At 40.8% G+C, this 11,518-nt stretch overlaps 1 protein-coding gene across 1 annotated transcript; it reads right to left on the bottom strand.

The window, feature by feature from the left end:
* LOC104764248 (ATP-dependent DNA helicase Q-like 1) lies at positions 2,003 to 9,787 on the bottom strand. The gene is made up of 10 exons (XM_010487747.2): positions 9,609 to 9,787; positions 9,157 to 9,521; positions 8,607 to 8,861; positions 8,352 to 8,515; positions 8,119 to 8,215; positions 7,980 to 8,023; positions 7,704 to 7,818; positions 2,701 to 3,054; positions 2,377 to 2,601; positions 2,003 to 2,252 (listed from the first exon to the last, which is right to left on the bottom strand). The coding sequence occupies exons 1-10, from the start codon at positions 9,721 to 9,723 to the stop codon at positions 2,148 to 2,150; spliced, it is 1,839 nt and encodes a 612-aa protein (XP_010486049.1). The 5' UTR covers positions 9,724 to 9,787; the 3' UTR covers positions 2,003 to 2,147.

Genomic DNA, 11,518 nt, shown 5'->3' with positions numbered 1-11,518 from the left:
AAAAAAAAAAAAAAAAAAAATGATATATAATTTGGATAAAATGTTTTTGATATTTTGGAAACCCATGAATTAATAAATAAAAGTCTTTTTTTCTTCTTCTTATATTTTTTGTTGACCAAAAAAAATACAAAGCCCAACCCAAAAGCCAAAATATTTGTTACGCCACGTGGCAACCGTTATATATAGAACTCAAAAGCTCCAACAACTTCATCATCTTCTTCTTCATTAATCAATCACTCGCTCGCTCTGCTTCTGATATTCAAGAATTCAAGAATGGAACATGATCATCCCGATCACGAGGCTTTGAATTTATCTTTGGCTCCGCCGAACTCCGACGACACAGCAGCAGCGGAGACACGGCCTCTCGTCCAATATCTCCCCGTGGTCGCGGCTCCGTCGTCGAGTTCTACTTCTTCTTTCGCTGGCTCCTCGGATGTGTCGTCACAAGGTCTCGCCCCAAACGATGGCTTGAATCTCTTATCGGGTTCATCAAACAGCAGCACAGCGGCTCTTCGTCTTGGAGGTCCCTCGAGTTCAACCCATGGCTTGGATCTTTCATTGGGTTTAGCCGCTGAGTCTCCGTCTCTCGGAGAGGATACTTTTCTGGGACGTCAGCCTATAAGTTCTGGAGGAGATTCTCCGGCCATTACTTCTGGATCGCAGGTTCTTTACTCTCTCTGATTCAATTTGCTCTGTTCTTTGCTATATTGGAATCACATTTCAACCCATTCCATTGGTTTTGTTACTCGATCGTGTAAAACTTCAGGTTGCAAGTTCAAATCAATACGTGGCTAAACCACCGAGAATACCATCTAGTATCTTTCCAATGACCAAGATTACAATCGGAGATTGGACAAAAGCTGCGGTCAACCGCTATGATCTTATTGTTAGGTGCTTCTTTGGAAGGCAAAAATTTATCTGGGAGATTCTTGACGTCGTTGGAGAGACTGAAACAAGACAACATTGGAAAAGGATGGAGATGAATTGGGGCGATGTCTTGTCCCTCAAAGCCGACGTTCAAACTGGATGCCTTGAAATCGAGGTAATGTATTATTAGTACACATTCTTTAAAACTTGAACCTCATTAGTTTGTATGTGTTTTTCTCTGCAGTTGGGAGTACCACCAACGTTCTTCCAAGAGGAAGGTCTACGTGGTTCAGGTAACTGGCAAAAGATCAGCCATTACACTCAAGATCATCCTTCTACTTTTTGCAGGTTGATTTTGCTTCCTGTGACTTTACCTTAGCTTGTTCCTTTAATTTGCTTCTGTTTCTAATCTTTTTGTATGATTCAAATCTCTTTCATCTTGTTTTTTCTTTTTTCAGGAGACATGCACTCTATTTTGATCCGAAAGTTCTAGAAAAGAACTACAAAAAGATAGTAGCAGACAGCTTCTGGGCAAGAACATTAGAAGTCCCTTTCCCATCATTACCAGACTCGCTTCACTTCGGAGATGGCCATGCAAACCTAGCGGTTGGAGATAACAGCCAGAATGCCACTGCAAATCAGTTGCTTGCACCGAAAGTTATCCCACCATCTCAGCAAATAAACGTACCTTCTCCTGATCCTCATGTTGGACCGAATTTGGGAGGCACGTCGCAACAAAGCCCCAAAACAACAAGCATCACTAAGGGTGACAAAAGGAAACGACAATGAGTAATGACTCAATGCTATCATGAAGCAGTGTTGTTTGCTTTTTACCTTTACGATGTAGTTCTGTTTTCCACCAAAAACCTTGTCTACAACTTTTTTGTTCATCGTTTTCTGCCTCTCTGGTTTTATAACAGCAAATTAGTTTCTGTTTCTAGAATCTAGATATTTGGCTTACCCACATTTTCCCTTACGATGTAGTTCTGCTTTACAGGGTCTGCTCAAATTACTGCTTTCCAAATGTAATCTGCGCAATTTATAATACATTTGTTTCTTTGGGTACAAATTAATCTTCTACGACAAACCCAAAAATCATGACCTTGAAGAATTGAATTGAGAGCTAAACCTTGGAAACGCTCATCAGGTTTTGGTTTTACTATTACAACTAGGATCATAACTTGGTTTTACTAATAACTCTCAGGTCATATGAAGAAAACTATATGTATCAACTATCAATATATAAGAGGTCAAGTCATAAAAATTTGATAGAGATTACTTTAGCTCTTTTCACAGTTATCACACGGGTTTAAACTGCTTTTACAAATCCTCCGGTCGAATGACTCTCCAAAGTACTCTAGTAACGTCTGTCTTCTGCATTCTGTCTGAAACATTCATAGATTAAGATTTGGTAAGGATGAAGTACGATCTTGAACATATAATCCACAATGGAAACAGACAATTAAAAACGTTTGCTTATCCATTTTCCGTTTTAACGATATTACTTACCTTGAGCTCACAGTATTGCTGCATCTTCTTGGCCTGAGCCATGGCTGACTTAAATCTATCCATGTTTCTGCCTTGTCCATTACGCAGCATGCAAACGACTCTGCTGAAATCTTTCTTCTGGTACAAGCAAATGCACTGTGCTTGAAGCCCGTCCCTTCCTGCTCTTCCCGACTCTTGGTAGTAGCTTTCTACAGCTTTCGACAAGGTATTGTGTATGACAAAACGCTGCAGCAAAACCGAATTTTTTTATTAAAAAAAAAAAAGAGGAAAGTGGCAGAAATTAGCAACAAAATGGCTGCACAGCTATGAACAGGCTTGACTTACCACGTCTGCTTTGTCTATTCCCATCCCAAATGCGATGGTTGCACAAACAATTCGGACTTCCCCTGTTTGCCACTTCCTCTGTACATCAACTCTCTGTTTTGCAGGGATACCAGCATGGTAATATACCGTCTTCACCTTGCATTTCTCGTTCAGAAACTTCGCAACATCGACACATTCACTTTTGGAGAGACAGTAAACAATCCCAGACTGATCCTTGAACCGATCTTTTAACAGCTCTTGGAGCTGTTTCAGCGGCTCTTTTGTTTTGACGATCACCTCATACTTCAAGTTGGTTCTGTCAAAGCTCATCTTCAAAACCGGAGCCCTGGGAATTCTCAAGCTTTTTAGTACGTCCTGTTGTGTGGAAAAAAAAAGGATCAAAATGGTAAAATAGCAGTGTTCATTGAAAGCTTGTAAAATTCCTTATCCTTTACATTATACGTACAAGGCTTATATAGCCAAAATGGTTACACAATCTGAGGAGAGGATCCAGGAGAGGATCTACACAATATGGAACAATATTAACAACCTAACAGAGTCCTAGATATGTGTAACAAAATATATTCTTGTCTATCACCCTCCCGCAGTCACATCGTCGGTAGAACGGTGAGGCTGGTGCGAAACTCATTGTGAAGAGAACTGGGTAGACCTTTTGTAAAAATATCTGCATATTGGAGAGATGTAGGGACGTGCATCACTTTGACCTCACTGATAGCTACCTTGTCGCGCACGAAATGAATGTCAAGCTCTATATGTTTCGTTCGTTGGTGCCTTACGGGGTTGGTTGAGAGGTAAACTGACCCGATATTATCACAATAAACAACAGAGGCATTTCGTATTGGTCTATGAAGCTCCAACATAAGGTTTCGAATCCAAGTGAGCTCGGCAACAGTGTTTGCTACGCCTTTGTACTCTGCTTCAGAACTGGAACGGGAAGGTGTTGGCTGTCTTTTGGCGGACCAGGATACAAGGTTAGGACCGAGATAGACGCAGTAGCCGGAAGTAGAACGGCGTGTGTCTGGACATCCTGCCCAGTCGGCATCGGAGTAAGCCGTAAGCGTATCAATCTGACCACGAACCATTTGTATACCATAATTCACAGTTCCTTTGACATATCTAAGAATACGTTTTAGTGCATCGAGATGAGGTTGTCTTGGCGTGTGCATATAGAGGCAAACCTGATGAACTGCGTAAGAGATATCCGGTCGTGTCAAAGTGAGATATTGGAGAGCGCCTGCAAGCTGTCGATAGAATGTCGGATCATTTATGGGAATGCCGTCATCAACAGAGAGTTTTGACTTGAGGTCCACCGGTGTAGCCAGAGGTTTACAGTTGGACATTCCAGCCCTAGCTAGTATGTCTTTTGCATAAACGGACTGTGATAAGAAGAGACCCCGTGAGTTGTACTCTGCTTTAATGCCGAGAAAGTGTCGTAGTTTTCCCATGTCTGTCATCGGGAATTCAGATTTGAGCTTGGCAATGACACGTTGCAGTAGTGAGGATGTGGAAGCTGTGAGTAGGATGTCGTCGACGTATAGGAGGAGGTAAGAAAAGTCTCGTCCTCGCCTAAAAATAAACAATGACGGATCCGCTCTGCTTTGAACAAAACCCATTTGCTTCAAAAATGATGTAAATCTGGCATTCCAAGCTCTAGGCGCTTGTTTGAGACCATATATTGCTCTGTTTAACTTGCAAACATGATTTGGCTTATTTGGATCAACAAAACCTGGTGGTTGATGCATATAGACTGTTTCCTCTAGGTCTCCTTGCAAGAACGCGTTTTTGACATCCAACTGATGTATCGGCCATGCCAAACCGACAGCCACATTCAGAACCACCCGGATTGTAGCAGGTTTAACGACTGGGCTGAACGTTTCTGTGAAGTCAACACCCTCTTGTTGTGACTTGCCATTAGGAACCAACCTCGCTTTATGTCGAGACAATACACCATTCTCATCGTATTTGTGCTTAAATAAACACATAGAACGAACAATGTTAACATTAGGGGGACGAGGTACTAAGTCCCAACTCTTAGTCTTAATCATAGCACCATGTTCATCAATCATTGCAGGATTCCAGTTTGGGTCTGAAAGAGCAGAGAGATGGCTTTTTGGTATAGGGGATTTGGTTTTAAGAAGAAGAGCTTTTGTTTTGGCAAGTAGGGATATCATTTGTTTGGGTTTGGTGATTCCTGATTTGAATCGAGTTTGAATGGTAGATGGGGCTCGAAACATTGGGTCTGGTCGAGGAGGCTGAGCGGGTGCCGTAATGGCTGGTAGTGGTGGTGGTGGAACGAATGGGCTTTGCAAGATGGTCTGAAAGAGTGGGGAAGGGTCATCATCGTTGAGAAAAGAGTACACTTCATGCGGTGCTGATGGGTTTGCCGCGGGAAACTTGTCTTCCTCAAACAACACGTGACGTGAGATGATGATCCTTCGAGTTTTTAAGTCCATACAGCGGTATCCTCTATGTTGGGAAGGGTAGCCAAGGAACAAACAAGGGGTTGTGCGTGGGGAAAGTTTTGGGAGATTTGAGTGATTGAGATTTGGGAAACAGAGACAGCCAAAAACTCGAAGGTGATTATAGTCTGGGCGTTTGTTATATAGCAGAGTGTAGGGTATCTGATTGGAGATGGATTTTGATGGTGTAACATTGAGGATATGAACCGCTGTATGCAGTGCTTCGACCCAATACGTAGGTGAGAGTCGAGCCTAAAACAGGAGAGTTCGAACCGTGTTATTGATGGTCCGAATCATTCTCTCCGAACGCCCGTTCTGCTGTGAAGTGTTTGGACAAGAGAAGCGAAAATTTATCCCCTTTGTAGCAAAGTAATCATGAAAGCTTTTGTTATTATATTCCCCCCCATTATCACATTGTAAGTGTTTGATTGTTGTGTGGAAGTGATTTTCAACGTAAGCTGAGAAATGAAGAAATTTTGAAAAGACCTCACTTTTACGTCTTAGAGGATAAACCCATAGGTAGTGTGTGAATTGATCAAGAAATAAGACGTAATAATTGAGACCACTCATGCTTGGGACAGGAGACGTCCACAAGTCTGAATGAACTATCTCAAAAGGTTGAGAAACTTTAGAATCTAAAGGCACAAACGGAAGTTTTATTGATTTTCCCAAAACACATGGTTCACAAGAAGAGGAAATTTTCCCTTTATTACATAACTGAGGATTAGAATGAAAAATGGAAGAAAGAGAAGCATTATTCGTGTGTCCCAAACGTTTGTGCCATAGATCTGGAGTGGAGGCCAAAAGAGCAGTTGAAGCTACGGGTGTTTTATTGAGCTGAGGAGGTAGAGAATAGAGATCACCGGAGCTGTCACTTCGGAGCAGGGGTTTCCGTGTTTGAAGGTCCTTTACAGTGAAACCAAAAGGATCAAAATCAACAGAACACCAATTGTCTGTAGTGAATTTACGAACAGAGATCAAATTCTTAACAATATTAGGAGTGACAAGGACATTGTTAAGTTTGAGTGGTTTGGTGTTGGTTTGAATGGAAGAGGAACCGATGGCTCTAACAGGGATGGTAGAACCGTTACCTACAACGACTAACAGACCGGTGTTATGTTTAAGAGTAGAGTGGAGCGTACCTGCATCGGTGGCTAAATGAGAAGTGGCGCCGGAATCCATGTACCAATCTGTTGCGGAAGGATCTGCGATGGTGTCCGAAGTGTATGCTTGCAGCGGGAATTCAACAAGATTTGCCTGTTGTATTGGTGCAGGAGATGAGCGCTGAGTGTTTGGCCACTGTTGGTATTGCGGCATCCAGTACGGGGGTGGTGGTGGCCAAAATGGTGGTGAGTTCCATGGATTGCGGTTGTAGGATAAGTTTCCTCTGTTTCCTCTGTTATTGCCTCGTCCACCCCTGCGATTGCCTCTGTGACCACTGTTGTGGTTGCGAAACGGCTGACTCTGCACTGTGGAGGTCGTGGCAGTGAGTGCAGTCGAGGACGACGAGGTGTCTGTGTGTGTTGCCGTGACACGAGTTGTCTTCTTGAGGCGGGTCTCCTCCCACTCTAGCATTGACTTTGCAGATTCATATGATGGAAACGGGTCTTTGTGTTTGATAACATTAATTATGTTATCAAACTTGTCGTTAAGACCGTTGATGATGTACATAACAAGAGTCCGATCGGTGACTTCAGTACCAACATTGGTGAGAAGATCTGCCGTGGACTTCATCTTTTGACAGTAAGCACGAACTGTCATATCTCCGATCTCCATTGTGCGGAGTTCGTTGTCGAGTTGAATAGTTCTCGCATCTTTGTTGTTGCGGAACTGAGCATCCACGCGGGTCCAGAGATCACGAGCAGTACCACCGGGCTTGAAGGAAAAGCGAAACAGTGGCTGCGCCATGGTGCCGTAAAGCCAAAGCTTTACCAGACCGTCGCGTTTGAACCAAGCAGCGTCGTTGGCATTGGCAGGACGAACAGAACCATCCAAATGACCAGAGACGTCGAACGCCATGCAGTGCGTGAGAAGAAGCTCACGCCAAGCATCGTAGTTGTGTTCATCTTCGTCAAGGAGCACGGGAATTTGATTTTTGATGTTAGTAACACCAAAACAGCGTTCGGTGGAGTTGTTAGAAGCAGCCATTTATGGCGAACAGAAAGTAAGAAAGAGAGAGAAGAAAAGAGATGAAGGAGGATCAAAAGCCTAGAAGCTCTGATACCATGAAAGCTTGTAAAATTCCTTATCCTTTACATTATACGTACAAGGCTTATATAGCCAAAATGGTTACACAATCTGAGGAGAAGATCCATGAGAGGATCTACACAATATGGAACAATATTAACAACCTAACAGAGTCCTAGATATGTGTAACAAAATATATTCTTGTCTATCATTCATATCATAAGGAACCACAACATATGTATGATAAAATATGATTATCTTCTGAAGCTAAATTGAGAACTGGTGCAATGGAAATCCTCAGAACATTCAAATCTGTTCCCAAATGCAAAAGGATCTAATCATGGTGATGGTTGTTACCTGACAGACTGATTCAGTTGCCGTTGCTGTAAGAGCCATCACCGGAACACGGGGAAAGTTCTGCTTAAGACATCCCAGTTCCCTGTAGTCTGGCCGAAAGTCGTGTCCCCATTGACTGGAAAGAAAAGCAACACATCATGAGATCACAAGGAAAATTTTCTCAGGTCGCAGGCAGTAATCTATTTTGATGATAAGGTGTTGGTGATGAGCAATCAGAAGACATTTGTGTAGACCACAAGATATAAGGTGTGAAAGGAGGGGAGAAAAGTATTGTACCTCACGCAGTGAGCTTCATCAACCACAAAACCTGCCAGCAGTCCCTGTTGTTAATGATGGAAGATGTTTAACATTTTTCTTACCGCTAGAATTTGGTTGTTATATATTATGTAACAGCAACAAGAAAAACTGAATCTACCTTGCGATCTAAGCATCTTAGTGTTTCCAAAAAGGATGAACTTCCAGCAATTTTTTCAGGTGTCACATATAAGAGTTTACATGACGGGTTATCTCTTCTGCAAGCAAAATGTCAATGCACGTATAAGCCTTTTCAGAGCATTTAAATGGTTAGATCTCCATTAAAGAAAAAGGATAAATGATGTCTAAGGTACTTGACTGTAAAAATGAAAGAAATGGGGAGAGGATCTTCACCTAAGCTCTTGTAATACAGCTGCTGCTTGGGAAGCTGTTTGCTGAGAGTTCAGAAAAGTCGCTGGTATCCCGTACTTAAGGTTCAGGGCAACTATCTGATCCTGGATGAGGGACAACAGAGGAGAAATAACTATGGTAACTCCAGCTTTTAGTGTTGCAGGAAGCTGTAAAACAAACAAAAGAGAAAAAATTCAGTATGCAGACTGTGGCAAGTCACGCCTTCAGGAACATATAAAGCTAATAAGGGATCATGACCTGGTAACACAGACTTTTCCCCCCTCCCGTTGGCATTAGAACAAAACAATCCTTCTTTTCCATAGATGCTCTACATGCTTGATGCTGCAGGGGCCGGAACACCTTGTTCCCAAAGATCACCAAATTTGCAAACTCCAGATCATCCAACGCCTGCAACTCTTCGTAACTCGGAGTTTCTTCAAGGTCCTTTTGTGATATATGTACAGAAGGTTTTCTTCCTGAAATCGTTGAAACTGAATCCTCCATAGAACAATCCTTCAAAGAAGAACAAATCAGAAGTTTCAGTTCAAGAAGAAAGTAAAAGTTTGTCACTAAAAACACAGTTCAAAACGTGAAGAGAGATAGCAAACCCCAGAAGCTGTCAAAGGAACTCACAATAAAAATATTTTAAATTTGTCACAAGAACCAAACCCAAATGAATGAAGAGCCAAGTCTTTGCGATAAAAAGCTTCTACGGATGCTTAAACATAGATATATCTTTCAGCACATAAATGAGAGAGTTTTTGCCAAAGAAAAAGCTAGTTTTTTTAACTGCAATGATGAATCTTACCATAGATCTCAAAGAGTGATTTATAGAACTTGTCTGTGGTCTCCTTGGAACCTTGAAGCGTGTCTCAACATCTTCCAAATCACTAGAAGAATCCAAATCCATTACCTCCGGGTGTTTCTTTGGCTCAGGAGAATCCTCAATGACATGAACTTGGACTCTTGAATCATCATCATCATCATCATCAGTATTGAATCCGTTATCACTAGGGTTAGCTTTATCAAACATTTCAGCCAATGTTCCTTGAGCTTCAGATTCTATAGCCTGTATATCATCCCATTCCTCAGTTCCTTCATCAAAATCAGCTAACGCCGCAAGAAAATCATCTCCACACAACTCAACAGTGATGAAATCCCGACCATCATCGCCTATTTAAGACAAAACGCAGAAACCTAAGTAAACCCAATCGATTACGAGAGCATATAGTGTAGAATTTAGATTCGAAATTTTGGTACCGTAAAGAGAGACGAATCGATCCAAGCATTTCTTGGCGGAATCTTCGTCAAATCCGAGCTGTGTAGCTAGGCTTATCAATCGAGCTTTCTCCAATTCCAGATCCTGATCCTTCATCTCCGGCAACGTAACCAGTGATTATTCCCGACGACGGCGATTAGAATGAAAAATTTGCTGAATTTTTTTTAGTGCCCTTTCCGCACAAAGAGAAACCTCCAGCCTAATTTTTCCCGCCATTTTTAGAAAACGCTGCCGTTTCACTGTATCATAGATGGGCTTTTAGGCCCGAGTCCAGCTTAAGGTGCGAGATCACCGAACTTCTCCGATCATTGTGATTCAATTGAAAACCGGTCTCCATGTCATCGGTTTTCCTTTTCTGGTTTAATTGATTTTCTAATAGCCGCCGGTTTGATTTCTGGTTGGAATGGTTCCAGTTTAGCAATTTGCCAATTTCCTTTTTGATATTCAACGGACAACGATCTATGGAATGGTCATTTTCCTAAACGTATAGAGGTCACTTGATCCCAATTAATAGCTACGTAGCTCGGGGCCATATTGGCCACTTGATTTTCTTAGTGAAGAAGGACCAGTGCTCTCATCAATGACTTTAATTTCACCTCTAATATATCATCCTTGGACATATTTTGATGGCTTTGTAAGTCAAATCTTTCTCCTCTTTTGTTTCGTCTATCAAACTCGATAGACTATTCATATTTCAACATTTTAACCCAATTAGTACGTTAATATATATATATAAGACCTTTTTGTAAATTTCCATTCGGCTAAACCTTACAAAGATGCTGTAGTAAAACAATCACAGATTCACAATAGGATTTGTAGTGGCAAATTGGCAATATCTTGCAAAAATGGTTGCCTCGACCTTCTTTCAGTGAAACTTATAATTTACCAAGAAAGAAACAAATTAACCCAACTGAATGAGTGATGATGCATCTGGATTTTCATTTATTTTCGTTTGTCATTTTGTAGGTTCATTATGATTTTTAATTTTAATTTGGTAATTGACGGGGAGGGGAAACAAATAACAATAGTCAAACTTATAAGTTTTATTTAAACATATATGACGACCAAAGATAGAAGTTAATTTAGTGTCGCTACCCCATAGCTATTGAAGATAATCATACATTCATGTTCATACTCACATAATATACCCTGATATTGCCATTGGTTCATTTACTTTGGGTAAACTTAAATTATCTTACAATACATATTTTGACATTGAAAATATAATAACACTTATGGTGCAAATGGTTGCACAGTTGAAAAGGTTTGAAGGAGTTGAAAAAAAATATTCAACCAAGTTTCACCATTTGAATAGAAGAGGTTGAAAAAGTTGGAAAAAACTATTCAAATTTGTTCAACTTGTTCAACCACTATTTTGGAGATGAATAGATTGAATAATGTTCAACCCAATTTTGTTCAGCTTAATATTTCCAACTATTTCAATTTTATACAACCATTTGCAGCCTTATCTTTGTGAAACACTTTTTTCCTAAAGCATCTAATATTAATTAAGAAGAAGAAAGTATTAAATTGTATTGTGAACGAGATCATAGATCAAGACGAAGATTGTATGTTTTGATCTACATATATAGTTTAACAATCGAATCACGTAGACAAAACGCAAAACAATTCTATTATCAAAACGAAAACGCATACAACATATGATCTTATTATAGACGCAGAGAGAAGCCGTCATTAGCTTCTTCCTACTAATTTTACCAGAAACGAACAACTTACAACGGAACGAAACCACACTTACATTATAGAGATACAGTCTTATTAATTTGTAATTCGATACGAGATTATTTGTAACATTATAGTATTTCAATGACCGTAGCAGTGGCAATGCTCTTCGTGGTCATGATCCTCACACTCTCCTTTACATGAGTGC

This window comes from Camelina sativa, chromosome 19, assembly GCF_000633955.1.
Source record: "Camelina sativa cultivar DH55 chromosome 19, Cs, whole genome shotgun sequence".
Lineage (NCBI taxonomy): Eukaryota > Viridiplantae > Streptophyta > Magnoliopsida > Brassicales > Brassicaceae > Camelina > Camelina sativa.
The sequence above is the reverse complement of the archived record's forward strand: the minus strand, read 5'-3'. Positions and strand labels throughout refer to the sequence as shown.

Coding starts and splice junctions, on each gene's coding strand:
- LOC104764248 (XM_010487747.2), bottom strand. CDS start 9,723: ATGAAGGATCAGGATCTGGAATTGGAGAAAGCTCGATTGATAAGCCTA. Junction 8,862..9,156: donor ATCACTCTTTGAGATCTATG/GTAAGATTCATC, acceptor TCTTCTTTGAAG/GATTGTTCTATGGAGGATTC. Junction 8,516..8,606: donor GGAAAAGTCTGTGTTACCAG/GTCATGATCCCT, acceptor TTTGTTTTACAG/CTTCCTGCAACACTAAAAGC.